The 25,313-nt window shown below is 42.1% G+C and overlaps 1 protein-coding gene across 6 annotated transcripts in view; it reads right to left on the reverse strand.

The window, feature by feature from the left end:
• MKLN1 (muskelin 1) overlaps positions 1-25,313 on the reverse strand; it is a 169,585-nt gene that overhangs the window by 53,348 nt on the left and 90,924 nt on the right. For all 6 annotated transcript variants that reach the window (XM_045028871.1, XM_045028886.1, XM_045028878.1 and 3 more), the window contains one exon: positions 14,244-14,356. In XM_045028871.1, the coding sequence (XP_044884806.1) occupies positions 14,244-14,356 (113 nt within the window). The remainder of the gene's footprint in view (positions 1-14,243; positions 14,357-25,313) is intronic.

The raw sequence follows: 25,313 nt of genomic DNA on the forward strand, positions 1-25,313 counted from the left end.
ACCACCTGCACTTTGGATCCATGTCCTTCCTCGCCAGTGAGGAAGTACTTGCCCACAGTACTTTATTTGTAGAGATTGTCAATGCCTCTCAGAAAGAAGGTAGGTTGCCTGCTGCTTTGAAGGAAGCAATAACGAGGTCTTTCCTTAAAAAGCCATTGCTCTCACTAATCATCAAAAAGTATCACATCTTGCTTTCTGGGTAAGACTGCTGAGAAGGTTGTGAAATAATACCCAGATGCATTTGATCTCTGACTCTTGTCAAATCGGAGTACAGACCTGGCAATAACACAGAGACTGCATTGGCCAATGATCTCCTGGCAATGCACAAAGATGTCCAATGCTGGTATTAAATCCATCAGCTGTTTTCATTACCATGAGTAGGGCTCCGTGTCATGACTTTCCACGACCTCCATGACTTCTGCAGGGGCCAGAGCTCAGGTGGCCCCAGGGACAGCCACACCAGCTGTGGCCCCCGGCCAGCCAGAGCAGCCACAGTCCGTGGCCCCGGGCAGCTGGTGCCCCTGGCCTCAGGCATCCCCCCCAGCAGCTCCCCCCAACCTCCCCCAGCAGCACCCCTCTGATACTCACCCCCAGCAGTGACCCCTTCTACCCCCCCCCCTCAGATTTAATCACAGGTATTTTTAGTATAAGTCATGAACAGTTCAAGGGGCATGATTTTTTTATTTTTGCACATGACCTGTCCATGGACTTTTTAGTAAAAATATCTGTGACTAAATCATAGCCTTAATCATGAGGTGTCACTAACTCACCTGTAGACTCTGGAGGGGCTGATGTTCAGCAACTTAGTTTTCTTCTGAAGGAGAGCTCAATGTGTAGTTGTAGGCAACTGCTCTTCCACTCAAAGAGCTCTCAAGTGTGGGGTGTTACCGGGTCCCGTTCTGTCAACTCTAATGTTCAATATGTATATGGGGCCAGTAGAAAGTTTAATAAGCACAGGGCCGCCCAGAGGATTCAGGGGGTCTGGGGCAAAGCAATTTCGGGGGCCTCTTCCATAAAAAAAAGTTGCAATACTATAGAATATTATATTCTCGTGGGGGGCCCCTGTGGGGTCCAGGGCAAATTGCCCCACTTGCCCTCCCCCCGGGCAGCCCTGAGTAAGCAGGCACAGGGTTTCGAGTTTTGAATAGACTGATGACACCCAACTGTATGTCTCTATCATCTGATTTAGGTAACGCAGTTCAGCACCTCAGACACTATCTAACTGATGCTGGGGCTTGGAGAAGAGTGAGTGGCTGAGGCTCAAAACAGACAAGTCTGAGGTGATGATGGCCAGTTGGGATATGCCGCCGGAGGAGGTAACATCACCCTCTGTGGACTGAAGGAGCATATCCACCATTAGTTAATAGTGTCTAGAAATTTAAGGAGTGATATGATTGTCCAACACTGCCAGGGGGGCTGTGACTCAGTCAGCTTTTTACCATCTGCATCGGGCTAGGAGGCTGCTAGCTTTTCTTTCAGATGTGGACCTTGCCTCTGTTATCCATGCTTTTGTTCCCTCAAGATTAGTCTACTGCAATAAACTCTACATGGGATTACAACTTAAGCCATTTGGAAAGTGACAGTGCAGAACACGGCAGTTCACTTACATAAAGTGGGGCATCTTGCTGGAAACAAATGACACCTGGGCTGCAGTATGTGCACTTGCTGCTCACTGAGTGGAGTTTAAGGTTTTTGTTATGACCTACGAAGCCCTATATGGCCTGGGACTGCCTCTCTCCCGTGCCATACTACCACAGCTGTGGTCAGCATGGGTGCTCAAGCTAGAGCCTCTCATTGTAAATAAGAAAGACTGGCAGGCAAGGTTTCTCCATGAGGGCTCAGACTCTGGAACGTGCTCTCCTCACAATAGTCTGAAATAGCCCCAATCTGGCAACCTTCCAGGCATGCTGCAAAATATAGGTTTGATGGAGCTTTTGGAGACGGCTGATGGTACATTTTCTAGATGAAAAGTAGCTGGCTGGCTGACCAAATTCCTGTGGAACTGATTTTAATGCTGCTGAGGTTTAATCTAATTGTGTTTATTATATGATTACGTTAACATGCCTAGAGCTTTGGGTAGGCATCAATTTTGAAATCTAAACAAATAATTAAAATAAATCAAATAACTGCAAGTTTCATTGCAGATAACCCTAAAAAGTGAACAGAAATGTAAGATCCCTAATCTGGTTCCAAAAACATCAGTTTAGAACCTAAAAATGGAAGGTGACAAGAAGACTCTAGATCACTTGTCTCATATCAAAGTAACCCATCTGCTCAGTCATACAGGCTATCAAGAACATATCACTCCAGTGTTTCACTTTCTTCACTAGCTCTCTATGGAACATCAGGTGAAATTCAAGGTTTCAATCCTCATCTTCAAAGCACTGTTACACAAGTTACCCTCACCAAGCATGATCATGCCCTTCCATGACAGATACATTGCACTGGAACAATGGAGCTATCAACTTAAAGCATTAAACTTTTGCACTCAGGAGACTGTTGTCTCAGAAACTGCTCAGAAGTTTCTAACTCACTCCAGTAAACATCAGAACCACTGTGATCATCAGCACCATCAAGAACAAAATACCACTTCGAACAAGCCTTACCATAACAGCAAACGAATAAAATATCACAAAGTCCTGCTCCCTGAATAAAAATCTAGACACATTTTCATTTAATAATTTCCTTTGGGAACAATTAACTTATTTACCACTGTAAAGATAAAGTTCTAATGATCATGGCAATTACCCCTTTGCCTGCTCTATCTGAAACAGGAGGAGACAAGACACACCGAAGAACCAGACTTGGGGGAGGGGGAAACAAAAGAAAACCACCACCATCCTTGAGGTAAATCAGATTATACTTCAACTCAAAGTGAAGTAACTGGCCATAGCCTAACTAACTTACAGCATGATGAATCATGTACGAAAAATGCAAAACCCTATGAAGATTAGAAACATCCATTTCTAAAACAAGTCAAGAAAGAGATGAGGTAGATTGGATGATCTAATACAGGGGTTCTCAACCTTCTGTCTTTCTTTGCCCTCCCCCCCCCCCCGAAACAAAACTACAAAAACCCCACGGCCCACCTGAGCCACAATAACTGGTTTTCTGCATATATAAGCCAGGGCCGGCATTAAGGGGTAGCAAGCGGGGCAATTGTCCCCACGCCACAGTGAAGCTATGTTGCTCAGCCTTCTGCTTCAGCCCCAGGTGGCAGAGCTCAGGGCACTGGGCTCCAGCCCCATACAATACAGTGGGACTTTGGCTTTCTGCCCTGGGCCCCAGCAAGTCCAACACTGGCCCTGCTTGGCGGACCCCCTGAAACCTGCTCGCGGCCCTCCAGGGGGCCCTGGACCCCTGGTCGAGATCCACTGATCTAACAGATGCTTTTCCACCTCTAACGTCCATGCAATACCACCCCTCCTCTCAAAGAAAAAAGATGTTTTAACAGGTACTACAGTTAATAAACTGTAATAAATAAAGCGAGTTAATAAACTGCAAAAGTGATTAAACATTTAACAGAGGTGTAAATGACCATGACAGTTCACAGAAGGCAAAATATATCCTCTGCCCTCAGGAGCTGAAAAATTTACATATATAAACAGAAGACATTGTAGGGCAAGAATGTAGGAGAGGGAGGGTCTGGGGAATAACTATCAATGACAAGAGAAAGGGGAATTTCCCAAGGAGGAATGCACTGAGCAGAGAGGATGCTCATAGCACTTCCATTTTTCTACACAGTTTGCATGTGTAACTAAGCCAAAATCACAAGAATGTTATGAATAAGTGTTATTTTACCGATTGGGAAGATGTGAAGAGCAGTGAAATCACACAGCAAGTCAGCACAGTACTAGGATTAGAACTCAGGAGTTCATGGCTCCCAACATTAAATTCAAGCCTCTTGGCCCTGTTACTTCTTACGGTGTCTAACCAAATCACATGCTTGCCATGGAACATTCATGGATTAAGCCCTATTAAACATACTGGAGCTCTTTCAAAGCCTAAAAGCCTTGCGGGGGGGGCGGGGGGGATGCAATGCTCTTTCAAGCAGCATTTGCTATAGGGAGATGCCAACAGACTTAAGAAACTGAGTTGGCTGGAACTTTAATACCTCACTAACCACGAACTGAGTATAATAATCTTAATACACAATTATACCCTATCCTGCCAGCAAAGTCACAAGAGATTGAGAAAGAATATTGTTAAATTGAAGGTACATTTCAACAAATTAGCTTAGTATCTGTCTACAGCTCTGAAAATCAATGGTTCCTCCATTTTACCAAATTGGAATTGCTATTAATGTTACTTCTGTCAAATCTCACTGTAATCTGTGCAATTTTAGTTGTTGCATGAGTCCAACACAAAGCCTCTACTAGGTGAGAAGAAATGCAAAGATGACAAACTTTACAGACATATCTGAATGCTGTTTGGAGATACTTTCCCCGACAGGCAAGCAGTGTTTAGTCTGGTTGACTTTTGTTAGTCTTCACATTGGCTTATAGACCACTTATGGTGCTGAAGAAATTTGTTCTCATCAACTGTGCACACACATAACAAGGAAAATAGCCTTTGGCACCTGCCACTACTCAGAACAAGTGCCTATCAATCCTAAAGTTAACATACTAAGATTCCCCTCTAGCAGAAACTGGCAAGACCTGTTCCCCTCTTAAAAATTGCCTAAAATAGCCAGTTGAAAATGCTATAATACTTTTAAAAGAAATCCAAGGGTCTACTGCTCTGCACTAGGAGGCATTTAAAACCATCATGGGGAGGAGTTTCAGTTTATTGCAGAATCCTTAAGATAAACTGGTAAGTGATCTTCCAAATAAGGTCAGAGAACTGGAACAAGACTACTATTCTGTGGTGCCTCATCAGGAACAAACTGTAAGATACAACTAAAAAAGTGGTCTCTGTTAAAAGACAAGCTTTTCAGAGCAATTACACATGCCACATGTGGTGTTACAAACATAAAAGAGTGGCTCTCAATTTAGCATGTCATAACTTATGCTACGACATATCTTTTATGCCACTTGAGTATGCAACCTTAGCCTAGACACAAATGATTGAGCCCTCTCAGAAGACGGGTGATCCGTGTGGAGAACCGGTTCCTTCTCAAGATCTCCCAGGACCAAGGTTTGGGACCCTTCACGGCATGATGCATAACACATTTATTTAAGAATTCTCTTCTCTGTGAAGCTGCTGTGAAACTCTCCATGTTTCAGTGGAAAGATGCTTATTTTGGACATTTGGCATTTTGAAAGTGCCTGAAGTCTGGAATGCTATTATGCAGTTTTATCACGGTCAGAAGTGGGAATTGTAAGTGCAAAGTGATGGAGAGCAGTGGAGTGGAAGTGAATAGCTCTAGGTACTTGTTTGGGCTGGAAGAAGCAGGCGTGAGCTTTTCTTCAATGTTGGAGGGTTAGAAAACAGGGAGGGGTTTATAAAACAGGGAGGGGTTACCAGAAACCACCATAGAGGTTACAAGTAAATAAAAAATAAGCAAGGGCAATAATAAAATTAGGCCCTGATCTTGCAAACAATTGCATGCATGAGTAACTCGTGTGTGTAAAAAGGTATTCACATGCATGTTTGCAGGAATACACTGCCAACTCTCTGGGGCAGTGACCATCTCTCCCTGTGTGTTGGTGTGGTATCTAGCATAACAGGCACCTGATACTAATTGAGGTATGTGTGTGCAAACTGCAATAGAAGTAATACTAGATTATTAAATTATTTTGTTTATTTAGATTTAAAGTCTACAAAAATGCCTACACAAGTTTAATGCACCTTAACAATTAAAAACTCACAATCACAGTAACTCTAATTTGACATGCTTGAAAAAAAGATAGAAAGGCTAATATTAGGGATAGGTTACTTTCCCATATACTGTGAGCAGCATGACTATGAACTTTTCTCTTATAAAAGTTGGTATTGTGCCCATGGTGACAGATACCACAAATGTGTGTGAACAGGATTTCTAGATTTTAAAAGATTACATTAAATCTGTCAGATAGCACAAAGCTGCAGCTGTCTATAAGGCCCCTTTGTGCTAGGCACTGTACAAAGTCATAGCACGAGAAAATCCTTGTCCCAAAGATCTTACTATCTAAATGGAAAAGTAAGACAAAGGTTGGGAGAAAGGGATTACCACCACCTTTGTCATCTCCAATAAGCCTATTCCCATGCTTAGAGTTAGGCGTGTGCCTAAAAATCTTGCTAAAATCAGGACCCTGCTGAGGAATGATGTTCTTATGGTTAAGGTACTAGGCAAGAAGCCCAGAGATCTGGGTTCAGTTGCTCACTTTGCTGCAGACTTCCTGTGCAATTCTCAGTAAATCACTTAGTTCCTCTGAGCCTCAGTTCTCAGTCGTTTGCTTATACATTGCATCCCTTTCTCTTACCCTTTTCCTGTCTTGTCTATTAAGACTGTAAACGTAGGATTTTATTCTTTGTGACAGTACAGCATTTATGACAGTGGAGCTCTGATATCAGTTGGGGTCTCTAGAAGCTACTGTAATACAAATAAATTATTGCAGGAATTATGGTACTATTGATAAAATATCAAAAACAAACTATCATTGTATTCAGTTTGCTGATTTACTTAACAGAGCCACTGGGACTCCCAAAAAAACTTCAGCGTTCTGACCCAATTCAGAGGCTTTGGGATTTCCAGGAAGAGAAAATTTATAAACTTTAGATAATGATCAGCTTACAGCAACTGCAGTCTTTCATACAGCTACCCAATGAGCCAAAGATTTTCGCCTCTAATTACTTTCACTAAATTCATGTATGACCTCTTCCAGGAAAACTAAAATCTGATATTTGAAAGTTATTCGTTACAGTGCCAGTTTCTAAGCAAACGCAAAAACAAGAAACATTTCATACTTATCAATTGATAGTAAAACTAGAGACCAAGTAACATATTGATACTTAATGAAAGAATTAACTGGATATTGAGGGAATGAGGATAAAATGACAGATGTGATAATACAGACTCTAAGACTAGAAAACTTTGAAAATCTGAGAGGATTTGGGTATCAGACTTCCATTAAAATTAATGGGTACTGGGTGCCCTGACTCCCTAGGAAGGTTTGAAAAATCTCAACTTAAAAATGTATTAATGTTAAACATTGTATGGCTGCTAATTATATCGTCAATTGAGTACACTGCCTACAAACACTCACCACAGTTCAACGCAAGACCCATGATAAGGCTTCTTTAAATTCACATATTTTCCTCATGAGGTAACATGTTTGTCAAGTTACCATATATGCAGAGAAGCCTGTTACAGGGGGAGAAGTAAAAGAGGGAATGGATGCTGGGTCTAGGTGGTGATCAGGGGCTCCCCGGAGATGGAGGGATCTGCCTCCACATGGTACTCTCAGAGTGGGAAGATGAGCCATTGGGTCCATGCACTGAATCCATGATAGGAAGAGGGGTAGTTAGCTCAGCCCTGCTCACTCCACTCTGCTTCAGCTGCTCTGGCAACAGCTTGCTTGTCTACTCCCCAAATTCTGAGCACAGCATCATCTGCTGCTGCTGTGTTCCTGTGTGGGTCTAATGCTTTAAAACATTATGTTCTGTTATTTTGTCCAGGCGCCCAAATTTTGCTGACTGCGTCAGCCATAGAAAACAATTTTCAGTTTGTAACTCAGCTAAACATGAATGGAATTTAAAAGGCATTTCTCTAGCCTGACGGCTCTCTCACTAATGAATTTCAAAGGACTGCTGCAAACAACTGAGCCAATACAGCTTCTTAAAAAAAAATTTAAATAAAAAAATACAATCTTTCATAAAAAACACTAGGCAACCTAAAATATATGGACCACTACCGTCTCCCCTATAGTTACACCTCTTTGTCTTAGAACTGGTTACTTTATATTACCCTTGAGATTATACTGGATAAATGGGGATATGTTTATTGCATTCTGCTCATATTTTAGCGTAACAGTTTAATTATTTAGTGTGAATAGCTAACAAGTGCCAAATTAATAAGCACTAAAGGCATAGAAATAAAATACATACATACTACAATTTGAAGAGAAAAGAAGTTCTCTTGGGATCTCTTTGAATATTTTCAGCAATTCCATGTCCGACTATTCCTTATAGCGACTTGTTTATGAATATTCTGACCTTCTTGTTAGAGGAATATCTGGAGTGTTTTCTTTAGCGTACCTATTCAGTTGAGATTCTAACCTTTCCATTTTTCACTCGTTTTACCCAGAGCTCATAAGAAAGAAGGGCATTATTAGCGTGTAAGTACATATAATATATAGTATATACTGACAGTATAGTATATTTGAACTCTGAATATGCCCCATTTCAATAATCAATAAAAGCCCCACACACTGTAAACCTCTCTCTGCCTCAAATTCCCCTCAAGACTTTGTGAAGTCTTCCCAGATTTCCCCATAAAACTACCCTAATGTCTCCTCTCTCCCCCAAGCCATTTGTTCTCCTCTTACTTCTGATTATCCCCTCAAAAACCAGTCACTCCTTTCCAAGATCCATCCTCCTTACACTCCCCCAGTCTCCCCCTTTCCTCAAAATTTACCTGATTCTCTGCTCCTCATCGCCAAACCCTTACTTTTCTCCTCAAACTGTTTTTTGCACCTGTCTCCTTTCCCTCTTCTATATTCTGCCCTGTTTTCCCTTTCCTCAATAGCTGCCCCCCAGCACCGCTAGTGTCTGTCATCTCAACGGTTTCCTAGGGACTGTCCTCCCATAACTATCCCTTAGTACCTTGTCACCACCTAGTGTCCATCATCCATAGCTGTCCTCCTCCTCCATATCAGTGCCCCTCATAGCTCCTCCTGCCTCGCCCGTTAAGGCGAGAAAGGGGAAGTGGAGGAGCACTGGCTAGGGTGGCAGCTTCTATCATTTTCCAGCCAGGCCCCTCCTGCCCTGCAGATGCTCAAAGCTGGCGGGAATGGTGGCCAAACAAAGAAGGAACTGAGCCCAGTGCAAGCATGAACCAGAGCTATGGGCTCCTATTTGTCCAGCAAGAGGACATGGCCTACTTTCCACTCATCCCTTCCTTCCCACAGCACAAGGCAGCAACTGTATCCTGCCTATTGAGCTATTAATAGCTAATCAGCAGCCAGCAGGAGGAAAGAGGGGAGAATTAGAATGCTGAGCACTACTGCAAAAACAACTTCTGAATCTCTTCTCTGCCCCCTCTACTGCTTTCACACCCTCCCCTTTACAGCCCACCAAAAGTTTGGGGTTTTTTTGGCGGCGGGGTGTGGGGGAGATATTCACCAATCCCGCCTGGTATTTATGCAGATGCCTGTGAAACTTCATTATCTTCAGTTGGGTTGCACAAGTATGCGAACCATGATGCACCAGAAGTAACGCATTTCAGTATGGACAAATGGGAAGTTATACCTGTACAAACAAGGACTGCAGGCCATAACTACAGAATGGGGGGCTGTATCCTGGACAACAATGACTCTGAAAAGGATTTAGGAGTTATAATGGGCAAGCTTCTCAACAGGAGCTCTCAGAGCAATGCTATGGCAAACAGAGCTTATGTGATCCTTGGATGTATAAACAAGAAGTTGCGAGTAGGGAGGTGGTGAGACGGATACTAGAGTACTATGTACAGTTCTGGTGTTCATATTTTTTAAAAATATGTTTAAAAATTGTAAAGAGTCCAACTGAGAGCCACGAAATTGATTTCATCGCTGGAAAAAAATGCCTTACAGCAGAAGATTTACAAAAAAATGCAATCTGTTTAGATTATCAAAAAGACAACAGAGGTGACTTCATTACAGTGCATAAGAACCATCACCTGCAGAAAATACTGGGCTAAAGGGATTTTTAGAAAAGACAAAAACAATGGCTGGAAGTTAGAGACAAACAAACTCACATTAGAAACAAGGCATGCATTTTTAGCCATTGGAACAAACAAACAAGGGAAGTGGTGGATTCTCCATCTCTTGATGTCTTCCAATCAACAAATGGATGCCTTTCTGGAAGATACACTTTATCTAAACGCAAATACTTGGGTTTAGTACAGGGTAACTGGGTGAAAGGTAATAGCCTGTGATATACAGGAAGTCAAACTAGATGATCTAAAGGTCCCTTCTGGCCTTGAACTATGAATCTATAAAGCTTTTTGTTGCTTCCTACTAGCCCAAACTGCAGCAGCTCCAAAAGCTTCATGCATCAAATATAAAGCAAAACAGGCTGAAGGTCATGGTACAAGCAAAAACACTAAAGCTCTTAGGATTCCAAAGCCTCTGGCACTCCTCCCTTTTATTTGGGTTCAATTTCCAAGTGTCCGTTTTATTTCTATAGCTGAGAGAAGCTGAAGGAAATAATTTATTTCTGTACTGATGTAGCTTGAGAACCAGTATTCTAATGTGACATTAGGCAGACTGCTTGTTCAGTGCTGTCAAATTATTTCCACACATGCTACCTGCTGAATTCTATCTTTTTGTATGAAGAAGAATTTCTAGACAAAAGGACCACAAAATCATATACACACACACACACACACACACTATAATACATCAATGATGTTTTCATCCACTGGACAGATGACAAACTTCCTCACAGATTTTCACAACTTCAGCAACCACCACCCGTGCATTAAACTCTTCTCTGGAACACTCCAACACCAGCATCAAATTCCTGGACACCACGATCAGCTTCAAGAATGGAACCTTACTGAGAACTATATACGAAAAAATCCCTCAGATCACCTACCTTCACAGACCCAGTAACCACCCTAAAAACAGACCAAGAACTCTTATCTACAGCCAAGCACTCAGATATCACAGAATATGCTCTGAGGAGAAAGTCCAGGATATACACCTAAACATACTCAAAACTACCTTTACCAAACGAGAACACTCCACCAGAGAAGCAGATTGTAACATTGAAGGAGCCACCCAAATACCCTGAAGCCTGGTCTACACTATGGCTTTAGGTCGAATTTAGCAGCATTACCTCAATTTAACCCTGGACCCGTCCACACAACGAAGCCCCCCCCCACCTTTTTTTTTTTTTTTTTTAAACTTAAAGGACACTTTAAATTGATTTCTTTACTCCACCTCCGACGAGGGGATTAGCGCTGAAATCGGCCTTGCCAAGTCAAATTTGGGATAGTGTGGATGCAATTCAATGGTATTGGCCTCCGGGAGCTATCCCAGAGTGCTCCATTGTGACCGCTCTGGACAGCACTCTCAACTCAGATGCACTGGTCAGGTAGACAGGAAAAGGGAGCGAACTTTTGAATTTCATTTCCTGTATGGCCAGCGTGTTTGCAGAGCTCATGAGCATGATGTGCACACTGCCGGGGCACATTGCCCAGCCCATACTTTGTGAGAAGTCTATGACCATGCCCCTCTCGTCACTGCTCTGCTGTCACCCCCTCGCCTGGTTTTGCGCGAAACAATTGTCTGCCGTTGCTCTGACAGAGGGAGGGGCGACTGACGACATGGCTTACAGGGAATTAAAATCAACAAAAGGGGTGGCTTTGCATCAAGGAGAAACACAAACTGTCACACAATGGCCCCCTCAAGGACTGAACTCAAAACCCTGGGTTTAGCAGGCCCTTGATTTCACAAAACAAATCGGGTCAATTTCTTGTTTTGATCCATCTATCTTTTACATCGCAGGCTGGCAGCAGACGGTGCATTACAATTGCCAGCCATCATCATTTCCTGGCTGCTCACCAGAAGATGGTGCAGTATGACTGCTAGCCATCGTCATCTCCTGAGTGCTCGGCAGAAGATGGGAATGACCTGGCTGAGTCACTCCCTTGTCTGCCCAGGCGCCCCGACCGATCTCAGGGAGGTCAGCTAAAAGAGCACCCAGGAATATGACGATGGCTACCAATCATAATGCACCGTCTGCTGCCAAAAGGCAATGGGCTGCTGCTGCGTAGCAATGCAGTCCCACGTCTGCCAGCTCCCAGGAGACGTACGGTGACGGTGAGCTGAGTGGGCTCCATGCTTGCCGTGGTATGACGTCTGCTCAGGTAACCCAGGAAAAAAGGCGCGAAATGATTGTCTGCCGTTGTTTTCACAGAGGAGGGAGGGAGGGAGAGGGGGGCCTGACGACATGTACCCAGAACCACCCCTGACACTGTTTTTGCCCCATCAGGCATTGGGCTCTCAACCCAGAATTAACAATGGGTGGCAGAGACTGCGGGAACTGTGAGTTAGCTACCCACAGTGCAACACTCCAGAAGTCGATGCTAGCCTCGGTACTGTGGACGCAGACCGCCAACTTAATGCACTCAGAGCATTTTGTGTGGGGACACACTATCGACTGTATAAAAATGATTTCTAAAAAAACAACTTCTATAAATTCGACCTAATTTTGTAGTGTAGACATACCCTGAGAGAACCTGCTTCAATACAGACAAAATCCCATCCGAGCGCCCACCCTTAGTTCTCATCTTCCACCCCACACTGGAACCCATACGGATATCATCTAACAACTACAGCCAATATTCAATGGGGACCCTATCCTGAAAGAAATCTTTCCTGAAACCCCACCCTCACCCACCTTTCTGGCCTTCAAACTGTTGAGATGAGTTCCTGTCTGCATCCTGTAAAACTTGCCCATACCAGTATTGCCCTGGCCTCTTCTTTTGTCATTCAGTGTTGAACGCATTCTAAACTAATATGCATTTCCTCACCTTTTGGGGGCGAAGCCAGACTTTAAGGCACCTGCTCCCCTACATGGTGTAAACTTCGCTTGTGCCAATCAGAAACGAACACAAACAGGTTTTGGGCCCCGTCCCCTATGACACTTCTATGATGTCATAGTTGGTACTTTATGGCCTGCCTGCCATGTGCAGGCAGGGAGAGGAGAAAGAAAAACGAATCCTGTGTATACCCGTAACCGAGCCTGATCACCTCGAAGCCTCTCTCTCAGCTCTTGTGTTTCAAACAGAGCTTCTACGTTTGCTGGTCGTTATGCGTTGGTTTGTATTTGTAAGTATCAGTTATTACTAAATGCTGCATCTTTGTTTATAAATATTGTTAGTAGATATTTTAGTCATTGTGTGTTTTAAGTTTCATTAACTCTATTAGCTAATCATACGCTGCTCCCTTACCCCGTGTAATTATCCCCAATAAAACTTTACATTGATTAAGTTTAGTGTGTGTGTGTGTCTGCAGTTTGCATCGTGACCCACACTCTCCTTGCATCCCTTACCAATATAGTCTGTTGCCATGTGCAGCCTGGTAAATAACAGGCCTGCATTTTCTTTCGCCCCTGCGAGTCCGTGGCAATCTACACAAACAACTCCCAACCTCATCATCAAAAGCAAGCTCTCCACAGACCAGGACACACCAGCTCAAAATGGGACCAGACCCTGCCAGAACAGATACAAAACCCACAGACATATCTCCACTGCACAAAGATCAACATCCCCTCCGAACACACTTTTCAAGATCCATAGGTCCTACACATGCCTATCACAACACGTGGTGTACCTCATGCAGTCCACTAAATGCCCCAACAACAACTATGTGGGTGAAATCAGACTCTCTCTATGCTCTCGAATCAACTCGCATAGGAACATGATAAAAGACAAACACCCATCACCTCTGGGTGAACACTTTTCACAAAGCAATCACTTTATATCTGACCTTTATGTCATCCTCAAATGAAACCTGCACAACACTTTCAAAAGATAAGCCTGGGATCTTATTAAAACCATGATTTTGAATTTAAAGACCCTGGATTTACAGATGGTTACAACAATCTGTAGCCTATCAACCCCCCTTTCTGTCCTGTGACTAAAGAGGTGTTAACAGGCCACATCACCTTGAATGGTCCTTTAGCATATATGCTAACTACTTATGCTAAACTATCTGTTTATTTAGCTGTGACACTTGAGTACCTTTCCCAGACCTTAACAAAAGATCTGTGTAATTGGAAAACTTGCTTCTCTCATCAACAGAAGTTGATCCAATACAAGATATTACCTCACCCATCTTGTGTCTCTAACTTGTGGGTTATTCTGCTATTGACAAATAAAACAACCTCTTCCCTCCTCTACTCTGAAAAGTATTTGAGACTGAGAAGCCACTTTATTTCACATTCTCCCAATATAAGCACTTCAAAAGTCAGGTAGAACTTCAGAGTCTGAAATCTGAATCTTAATGCACGCAACATTCTAACACGAGTATTACAGAAGCATGACGAATTTTGTAACTGTAACAGAGGACACATTTAATCAGATACTAGTAATATGAGTGTTTGGGGGAACTTACCTCTTTTTCAGTATCTCTAGATATACAGGTCCACTGGTTTTCCTTCACACTGTATGCCCAGAAGTCAGCCAGATCCTGAGTCCCATCCCAGCCACCAAACAAATAAACAGTTTCTATAAAAAATGAAAGAACATACATGGATTTTAAAAAACACAAAATCAGTTAATTTGAGTGCCTTGAAGAGGCATGATCTTAAAACATACTTATGATCTACCTAGGATGAAAAGGCAGTGCAAATTGATCAATTTGTAAGTCAGTGGACATGGAAACTGGTACTAATTTCAAGCCAGTTCCTTTCTGAATGCAATTCTCTCTCACCTGATAATTGAAGGAGCAATGGAAAGGAGGTGGTTTATCTAATAATTTAGGTTTTCAGAGTGGCTTGACGCAGTCCCCTTAGATATACAGCCAATTTTCTAGGCTATTCAAATTTTATTTATAATGTCTATCTCTATCTCAGAAGGGAGAATCAAATCCAATATTTCACTGTAAAAGTACTGAAAAAAAGGACAAAAATATTCAACCAATATTCATGTTCAGGGTACTGTGAATAAGTACAGCTTGTTCAACAAGGTGTTGGGATTTTGTATGGGATGTGGTGCAGGCTATCAACTAGAACCTGAAACTGGGTTCTATTCTAAGATCTGGCAGGCTTGCTATTCGACACTGACTCAGTTACAAAAGTTCTAGCTTAGTCTGCCCTTTTGTAAAACAGATATGCTTCCCTTAACAGTGAGGTACTGACAATTTATGAAGTGCTCTGAGATTTTTTGACAAGTGAGGAAAGCCACACAAACAAGCTAGTAGCAGAGCCAGAAAATTCCATGACTTCAAGTTCCAAGCCCATTCCTCCAGAGCTTGCTACCCATCAAGAGTTAAATGTCAGCGTATGAGGCATATTAAACCTATGACCCCACCCACCAATTAATGACCAACATAATGGTCTCCAACAGGTGTCCCAGGCAGTCATGCTCAGATATAACAATGTGTGTGAGAGAGAGCCTCTGCACAAAGGAGAAGTGAAAAAGAATCTCCATACTCTGATAAAAAGAGTAGGAAGCATCTAGTGTACTGGCTTGGTAGCTTTGAAGTCTCAGATCTTATCAAAATTTCTTTTGAGTTTAATACCAAAAAGCAAATTGATTAGTGAACTAGAGTTCAAATTTATTTTTCTCAAAATTTAAGAGTGTTTCCGGGGGGGGGGGGGAAATAGTAGGCATCTTTCAAAACCCTTTAAGTATTCACTTAAAGTACTACTTAAAAAATTATGCACTAGTTTACTATAACAACTGTCTGCCAACTTTCAATCCGGTACCAATTAAACAGCACAGTTAAAAATGTGATATAGAATTTAAATGGCTATTGACCCTTGTCTATAATTGTGCTAGTGGGCACCACCATGAAAAGGTTATCCTGGTTCATTAACTTTAATTACCCTTCCTCTTGGGCTCAGGGCTCCCAATGTTCCCTGCGAAGAGCAAGTCCCTTTGTGCTCATAAATTCTCACAGTTCACAAAACCCACATTACCACAACAGCTTCATTGATAGCCGAAAAAAATAAAAGATTTGGCACAGACCACGTATCCTATTGGGTCTCTGCCAAAATGTCATGCCTGCCTATGAAGGCTTTGTTGCGGCAGTTGAAGTTTAATAGCAAACCTGAATAAATCTAATGAAAGCTAAACCTTTTTATCTACCTTAAGAAAACCTGATAAAATGAAATAATCTTGCAAGCATTCAAAAGGAGTGAAATATCATCATAAAGTAAATGCCAACTGTAAGCACCTCAGTGCTTACAAGCGGCAATGAAGAGATAAATGTACATAATGTCAAATTTGCTTTTATTCTTACTGCATAACTACATTCCAGCTCAGCGATAAAGGCTACACCATTACCCAGTCCAGAATGACTGACATTCCTTCCCTTTCTACTGGCTTTTTAGCAGATGCACAAAATAAAACCAAACATCTTTTATTATTTATTGTATTGCCAGCACAATTTATGTACTGTAATTTATTTATTAGAGGATTTTTTTAGGACAGTGGTGTTTCCAAATACAAATTTATCTGCCGCCAAGAGATTCATGGGTTGTTTTTTTTTAAATGGGTTTCTTCTAATGTTTGCAACTATTCTTCCAAGGTTTAAGTAACATGTATTTCTATCCTTCACCACAAATCCAAAGTAACTCAATTTTGCAGCAACAGTTTCACTTCCTAGTCCCCTTTATATATGTGCACTATTCCACCATCAAATTGGGTATCTGTGACATCCTCCATGATGTTCGGCTTGCCATTAAGTCATCAACTTTTATTACATTCACAGTTTCTGCCATACTGCATTTATCTCTGTTCACATCATAACAAAATACCACAATATTTTTAATACCACAGTGTGTTAACAGTTGGTAAATGATGATTATGCTGCATTGGCTGTTCAGAGCAATCACAGTATCTGTTTTCCCTAACCACATTTACACATACAGCTACTAGGCCTATGATTGCAGTGAAAACATTTCAACAGGATCCAAGACTTGAGAGAGAGGACAAGTCTGATGAATGTATTTGGAGTAGTCTGATGGCGATACTGACCCTCTTAGTCTTGGCTTAGGCAACATGTACTTATAGGTAAAGAGGATGCACTTTGAAACTTTCAGTTTACCTCTAGAAAACACAATACTAGTATCCCCCATTTTAAGTAAATGGACTAGCTAGTCAAGACGGGGATCACACGTTCCTCTGGGTATGTCTACACTACGAAATTAGGTTGATTTTATAGAAGTCGATTTTTAGAAATCAATTTTACAGTCAATTGCATACGTCCACACTAAGAACATTAACTCGGTGGAGTGCATCCTCACTATCGTGGCTAGCATCGACTTACAGAGCGGTGCACTGTGGGTAGCTATTCCACAGTTCCCGTAGTCTCCGCCGCCCATTGGAATTCTAGGTTAAGCTCCCAATGTCTGATGGGGCAAAAACATTGTTGCAGGTGGTTTTGGGTACATGTTATCAGTCGCCCCTCCCTCCATAAAAGCAACAGCAGACAATTGTTTTGTGCCTTTTTTCCTGGGTTATCCGTGCAGATGCCATAGCACAGCAAGCATGGAGCCCAGTCAGCTCACCGCTGCTGTTTCGAGCTGGAGGCTTTTGCCTCAGGCTGCTCTCCCAGCTGGCAGCACCGCGCGGTCGCACCTACCCCAGCCTACCCCTTGCTCCCATGGCTCATGAAGGCTGGACAGTAGTAAGGAGCAGTTCAACTATAGGCTAAGCAAGTGCAGAATGGTGGTAGAATGTGCCTTTGGATGTTTAAAAGCTCGCTAGCACTGTTGGTCAGACCTCAGCGCAACCAACATTCCCATTGTTATTGCTTTTTGCTGTGTGCTCCATAATATCTGAGAGAGTAAGGGGGAGACATTTAAGGCAGGGTGGGAGGTTGAGGCAAATCGCCTGGCATCCAATTTTGAGCAGCCAGACACCAGGGCAATTAGAAGAGCACAGCAAGGCACGCTGCACATCAGAGAGGCTTTGAAAACAAGTTATGACTGGCCAGGCTTCGGTGTGACACTTGTGTGCATTTCTCCTGGATGCAAACCCACCCCTCTTTGTTGATTTTAATTCCCTGTAAGCCAACCACCCTCCCTCCTTCGAAATGAAGTAATTATTGTTTTGAATCCATGCATTCTTTCTTTATTAATTTTAAAAAGTGAGATAACAGACAAGGTAGCCCGGGTGGGGTGGGAGAGGAGGGAAGGACAAGGTCACATTGCTTATTGAAGCCACACTAAAAATCAAACTGTTTGAATGACAGCCTTCTGTTGCTTGGCCATCCTCTGGAGTGAAGTGCCGTGGCTGGGTGCCCAGAGCCTCCCCCCGCGTTCTTGGGCATCTGGGTGAGGAGGCTATGGAACATGGGGAGGAGGGCAGGCAGTTATACAGTGGATGCAGCAGGGGTCTGTGCTCTTGACTGCTTTCCTCCAGCTCCATGAGATGCTTCATCATGTCCGTTTGCTCCCCCATTAGCCTCAGCATCGCGCTCACTTAATTCTTTCCTGGCCTCTGCCACTGAATGCCTCCATGCATTAAGCTGTGCCCTATCAGTATGGGAGGACTGCATGAGCTTGGAAAACATGTCATCACGAGTGTGGTTTTTTTCGCCTTCTAATCTGTGATAACCTCAGGGACGGAGATGATAGGGGGAGTGTAGAAACATTCTACGCTCTACGATTCTGGGGGGGACTGCATGGTCACCTGTGCTGCTGAGTGCTGCTAAGTTCGCTACACTGACCAAAGAGGAAATGAAATTCAAAAGTTCCCAGGGCTTTTCCTATGTACCTGGCTAGTGCATCAGAGTTCAAAGTGCTGTCCAGAGCGGTCACAATGGACAATGGTCTCCCGGAGGCCAATACCGTCGATTTGCAGCCGCACTACCCCAAATTCAACCCAGCAAGGTCAATTTTAGCGCTACTCCCCTCATCGGGGAGGAGTACAGAAGTCGATTTTAAGAGCCCTTTAGGTCAACGGAACAGGGTTGGTTGTGTGGACGCAGTCATTTTTAAATCGATCTAACGTGGCTAAATTCGACCTAACGCTGTAGTGTAGACCAGGCTAAGTGTTTGAAGACTGTCTAATGCAATGAGGCTCCAATTCCAATGGACACATCTCGGTAATCTAGTCAATTTAACATTAAAACAGTAAAAAAGGTAACGTGTCCCCTACAAGAACAAAAAGGTAAAAGGAAGCTTCACGTGCAGCCACTGTAGGGAAACAATTCGATCTCACAATGATTTGTGAGACAGAGGGAGAGAAGATAAAATTGATCCATTCCCAGTGGTGCTATTCTGATAATACAAGTTACAATACAGAAGTGCAGGGAGTGGCAAACCTCATTTTCACTCAATTCTTCAGATATTTAAGATACAATTGAGAGTCAGACAGTATTCCAGGACAAGGTCTGCAAGTCTGATGCAGCATTCCAACCTCTGTGTCCAGAAAGGCTCACTGGCAGCCTTATCGTTCTGTCTGACATGATTAAAGATCACTAAAAGTCTTAATTCTAAGATGGTACAAAAGAGTTAAAACTACATATAAGAATAGGAACAAACTCGTCCCAGGCAAGGAACCCTACATTCTCACTTGCTCCCTCAGAACTCTCAAGCAGACCAAATAAACACATAAAATAGCAAATGTCCAAGTTAAAGCTGCTGGTCTTCAATGACAAAGGAGCAAGGCAACTCTTCAAGGTTGCGTGCTGCTTCCATTAGGCTGCTTTTCTAAATATCAAATATCTGTACTCTGATCAAGATGAGTTTTGCATGCAAAAGACGGGAGAGGAAACGTCTGTGTATCTGAGTTAAACAAAAGACTGATGGAATATCAGCTTGTATAGTAGATATTTTTCTACCATGCATCTGAGATGTGAACAATCCTTATTTTTAGTACTATGGTAGCACCAAAAATGTGCTAGACACTGCACAGGGAAATGATCTGTGCCTCACAGATTACAATCTAAAGACTAAAAACAAACAGGGGAGAAAGCAGTAATGTCTTATTCTTTGTGCTCCCATGTCTGTAACCACCTACTGTCTCGTCTTATACTTAGATTGTAAGCTCTTTGGGAAAGGGGCCATCATTTTTCCCCTCTGTGCCTGTACAGCACAATGGGGCCCTGTCATGACTGTGGTGCTCCCACAACACAAATATAACAACGACATACAAGTAAAGTGATCAGAGAGAAGGTAAACAAACCAAATTAGATTTTTTTTTCTTTTAAAATGTCATTTCTTGCAGGCATTGCAATGGGTACTGGAGGACAGATCTGAATGGAGAGGGCAGTGGCCTGGCATGTCAAGGTAATTATATTGTAGTAGCACCCCAAGAGCTCAAATCAAGATCAGGATTCCACTGTGCTACATATTGTAAAAATATACAGGAAAAGACTCTCCCTGCGCCCAATAATATCCATTAGAGGTAATGCTGCATCACTCTCCAACTTCCCACTCAACTCCTCCTTTCCCACTCACGGTCCAAATTTGGAATTTCTCTTCCCAAATCAACCAGTGAACATTTGCAAGAGGCTATAGCACTGTTACATCCATCCAAAGCCCTTGTCAGCTATAATTTGGAGGTCAGAATTCCCTACTGTTTTTGCCATGCCCAAAACTCAAAATTAAAGTATTTCTTAGAAAAACTATATTCAAGAGCACTTCTAAATTGCTTATTCTGGCAAAAAAGCAGTCCCTAAGAGGCCTACTCTGCTCTCCCCTTTCTTCCCTTACTCTCAATACTGTTGCTATCGTCAACAACCCCCCTTTCCCCAAGAGTGAAAGAAGCTGCACTACTCTGTCCATCCTTTACCACCATGCCTCAACCTAGATACTGCTTACCAACTTCTCTCTAAGCTTCCCTTTTTCAGAAGAGTATTTAGTAACCATCTCCCATCACGTGCTACACAACAAATCAGTCAGATTGCCTATCTCCAGAGAACTTGTGCATTTACGCAGCCATTTTCATGTCACTATTAGTCTGCACAAAAGATTACACTCCTCACTGATAGTGTAAATCGAGGGCAATGTAACTAAATCTCATACTAAGATGACTTCGGGTAAAATTTTCAAAAGTTGCTTAAGTCGCTCAGAAATCTAAATCACACTGAATCAATGCGATTTAGGCACTTTAGAAAATTTTACCTTTTTTATTTTACAATATACTGCAGTGCATTTAATAGCACTGGTACATTATGAAGCACAGATCAAATTAAAATTGAACTAGACTTGTCAAAACAAACACTGTAATGAGTTACCCTTGCTCTTTCATTAAATTTGTCACTTAGAATCATAGAATCTCAGGGTTGGAAGGGACCTCAGGAGGTTAAACATGGCTTCTCAGACAGTTTGAATTACCTAGATTCTACCGTACTGAAGAGCAGTCACTAGGTTCACTCATACATCCTAAGATACCAATGAAGTGGTTCCTGCTCCCCCAATTCTCTCAATATGCTTACCAACTTTTCAATAGGGTAGGCTAATATAAACTACCCCAGGTAAATACTTAAACTGACAACTAGGGGGAGGGGGGGAGATTAATGTTTAGTCATATTAATTGTGTTACAGTAATGGAACCAAATGACATGCAAACGATGCTTCTCCCAATACCTTTGATTATACCAGGGGTTCTCAGACTTTTGTACTGGTGACCCCTTTCACAAAGCAAGCCTCTGATTGTGACCCCCTTAAATATATAAACAAGTGTTTTTAATACATAACACCATTATAAATGCTAGAGGCAAAGCAGGGGTTGGGGTGGAGGGTGACAGCTCGCGACCCCCCATGTAATAACCTCGTGACCCCCTGAGGGGTCCCAACCCCCAGTTTGAGAACCCCTGGATTATACCTTGTGCTCCCTTCTTTTCCCTCAACCAAGTAAACTCATGTCTTATTCTCAGCTTTCAGGTAAGCGTCCTGAGACGGAAGCGCTTTTATTTGAGTAAAATCAGCATTTTCTTTCCTTCTTTTCTCAACTTAAGCCTCTCATCTGCCTCCACCGTCCCTACGCCAACCTTGGTGTCATCCTCTGCTACTTTTCCTGTAATGCCATTGTCTGAATCTGACTCACCATCTCTCTGCAGCATTGTCCATGTGTACTGCTGCCTTGATTCCACCTCTGCTGAAATCTTTAACTAGGCCTTCATCTGTGGTCAGCTGACTATCACAACTCCCTTTCCATTGACCTTCCCGCTGCTTAGCTACCTAGTGTAATTTGCCTACCTTCTCCAGTATAAAATTGTGGGCCTTCCTGGAGGCTAGCTTGACTTCATTCCCATGAGAAACAACGGGAGGTGGTATCCATTTTCAAAGAGAGCAGTTCTTTGTGGAATTCTGTGAAGGAGACTGTTCATCTGCTTCTCCATAAAGGAGACGCTTTCACTCAACACCGGGGGTGAGAGGGGGGGGAAAATCACCATTAATCCAAATGTAGCCTATGCATGAGATTTTAGTGAGCTTTAGCTATGCAATGTCAGCAGTCGGTTTTATTTAATTGAGATCATTAGGAATAAAAGTACAGTGATACACAGATAAAATTAATTAAAAATATTTCCATTGTGAAATGTAACTTTAAACCAGTTAATGAATTTACTTGTAAATTATCAGAACATTCATTCTGTACTCAAGAAGCAAGTGCTATAATTTGGGGGACACTACAACGTATGCTTCATATATAAAATGATTGAATCCCTGCTTCTAGTGCAAAACTCAACTCAACCTTAACTATGGGACTGCAAGGAATGATTCCATAACAAAATGTGCATTGTATTCCTGTCAAAGACACGCTATTATTCCTTAAAACCTATGTTTGGCATCCTGACATTAAATAGCAGAATTCATCCGCAATATTTTTTTTTCTGTTTCTATGCTGAACCTGCCTCTCATTTGCTCAATAAAATGGCCTGACAAAGCATGATTACATCATTTTGATAAAGATACCAGCAGTAGATGTCTGAATCCTCTTACAAAATGCATCAAGGCAATGACTCTGCTACTTGCAGCTCTGTTCAGCTGGGAATACAGCACTGAAATCAAAGCCTGCACTCCTCTGTTTAGGTATTTTGCCAGAATCTACATAAGTAAGAAGGTATTGTAGTTCTGTTACAGAACTAGGCAGAGCACTTACCTCTAATGTCCTTGGGTGATGACCCATGTTTCCTTATATTAGAGCTTCCAAACTGCAGTCATAACTTTCTTCCCCTAAAAGGTACAGAAAACTGTCCTGCCTCCCATATAAAGAGTGATTTAAAAATAGGTCCATCTTACAGAAAAAAATGAAAATGGACATTTTAATCTGTATGCACCTGTGGATGTATAAAGTTATTGTCCCTGATCTAAGTCGGGCATGGCCTGGTTAATGAATATACTTCTGTGCAAATATATTGAGTGTTCTGCTCAGGGCCGGCTCTAGGCACCGGCAAAGGAAGCACGTGCTTGGGACGGCACATTTTAAGGGCAGCATTCCGGCCAATCTTGGGGCAGCCGGTCTCAGGGCCGGCTCTAACATTTTTGCTGCCCCAAGGAAAAAAAAAAGTGTAGCATTAGAGCAGTCCAACTAGTTTTAAAAACATTTTTAGTATCATTTGATTACCTTAAAGGAGAGGTAACCTAGTAACCCACAGAATCTTTAATTAACATATTAATGTATTTATCCCCTTTCATCTCCACCCACATAAAAAAAGGTCTATTCCCAGAAATATTTATAAGAGGGCAGAGTTAGTGTTGACTTGTCCTGCATGACTAAATTGTTAGAAGCAACATACCGACATCATACTTGCCCCAACAGAGTAACATAAGCTTTGGTATTCTATTTTAAGCCTGCGGACAGTGATGTCTTTCACTTTTGCTGGCTCATTTTTATTGGAAACTAAGCAAGAGCAGAATTGTATATAAGCTACAAAATACAGTTGAAAGCAGCACAGGTTAGGCCTGGGCATCAGGGAATAGGGGTTTGTTTCTGATACTGACTTACTGTGACACATGGAGAAGTCACTTAACCTTTCCCTACCTCACTTTTCACAGATGGTAATGAGGATAATGCCAATCTTTGAAAGTCACTTAGATCCAATGTTTTGAAAAGTGCTAAGCGCAAATTATTATCCCCTCTCATCCCCAGGATCTATGTGATAACAGTTCAGCAAGTGAGGCAAGACGTATGTTCCTTTTTTTCCTTTTTCCTTTAACATTAGGCATGCGCGAGGCTGCCTAGAGAGACTAGCTTCAGTTTGTAAAATACACCCCAAAGCCATGCCTAGCCAAATCCCCACACCTTTGATAAATGGGCCCAAGCACAAAAGGAAGCTTGAGCAGCCATTAGTACAAGCAGCAGGTTTTACAACACAAACAGTATCAGCAACCTTCCTGGCCTTCTCATGAGCCAAATTAAATACCAGAAACACCCAGAACTTCCTCATGAGCAAAACCACCACCACATAAAATATACTGACTTCGCAGGCCCAAGCAGGCCCTGAAGCAAAACTGAGTACAGCCTCCCAAGAAGCCTACAGGGAATCTCTTCTCCAGAGCTGTAAGAATGATCCAAAGTTACCCTCTGTCACTAGAAGGCATAAAGCTTGGCGGTGAAATTGACTAAAAGAATGGGAGGAAGTTCAGTTCTCCCTGAAAACAAAGTACATCAGTTTAAGAAACTGGAAGACTGACTCCGTTTCCCTGCCTTATTTAATATCAGAATGATCATAGGTCAAAGCCTGAGCTAGTCAGCTTGCTCTGAGTAAGGGAGGAAGAATCACACTTACCAATGCATTCATTCCAAAAATGTTTAATACATTTCATGTCAAAATGCATCTATCCCTCTTACTTCTATCAGCATCACTCCTGCTGCTTTGAAATAAGCACCCGATCTTGAAAAACTATATTCTATAGCCACTAGGGTGCGCTTCACAGCTTTCATTTCACATGGTAGTGCTCCTCTCAACACAATCTCTAACAAGGAAAATTTATCCTCATAGATCTTCCTCAGATTCTTCTACCTCTCTCCGAGAAGAATGTTTGCCAGCCTCATACAAATGGAGTACTTCCTCTCTGGGGCAATAATTATATATTGAGTGACAAAGGTTTAGAACTTTATCAAACCAGGAAACCATAATGGTGAAGAAGCAAGTTATTTTTACGACTGTCAAGTGATTAAAAAAATCAATCATGATTAATTGCACTATTAAACAATAATAGAATACCATTTATTAAAATATTTTTGGATGTTTTCTACATTTTCAAATATACTGTTTTCAATTAAAACACAATATAAGTATACAGTGCTCACTTTATATTTATTTTTATTACAAATATTTACACTGTAAAAAACCCAACAGAAATAGTATTTTTCAAATTCACCTAATCCAAGTACTGTAGTGTAATCTCTATCATGAAAGTTCAATTTACAAATGTAGAATTATGTACAAAAAACTGCATTCAAAAATAAAATGTAAAATTTTAGAGCCAGGAAGTCCACTCAGTCCTACTTCTTGTTAAGCCAAATCGCTCAGACAAAGACGTTTGCTTACATTTGCAGG

Source organism: Mauremys mutica, chromosome 1 (genome assembly GCF_020497125.1).
Source record: "Mauremys mutica isolate MM-2020 ecotype Southern chromosome 1, ASM2049712v1, whole genome shotgun sequence".
Taxonomy (NCBI): Eukaryota; Metazoa; Chordata; order Testudines; family Geoemydidae; genus Mauremys; species Mauremys mutica.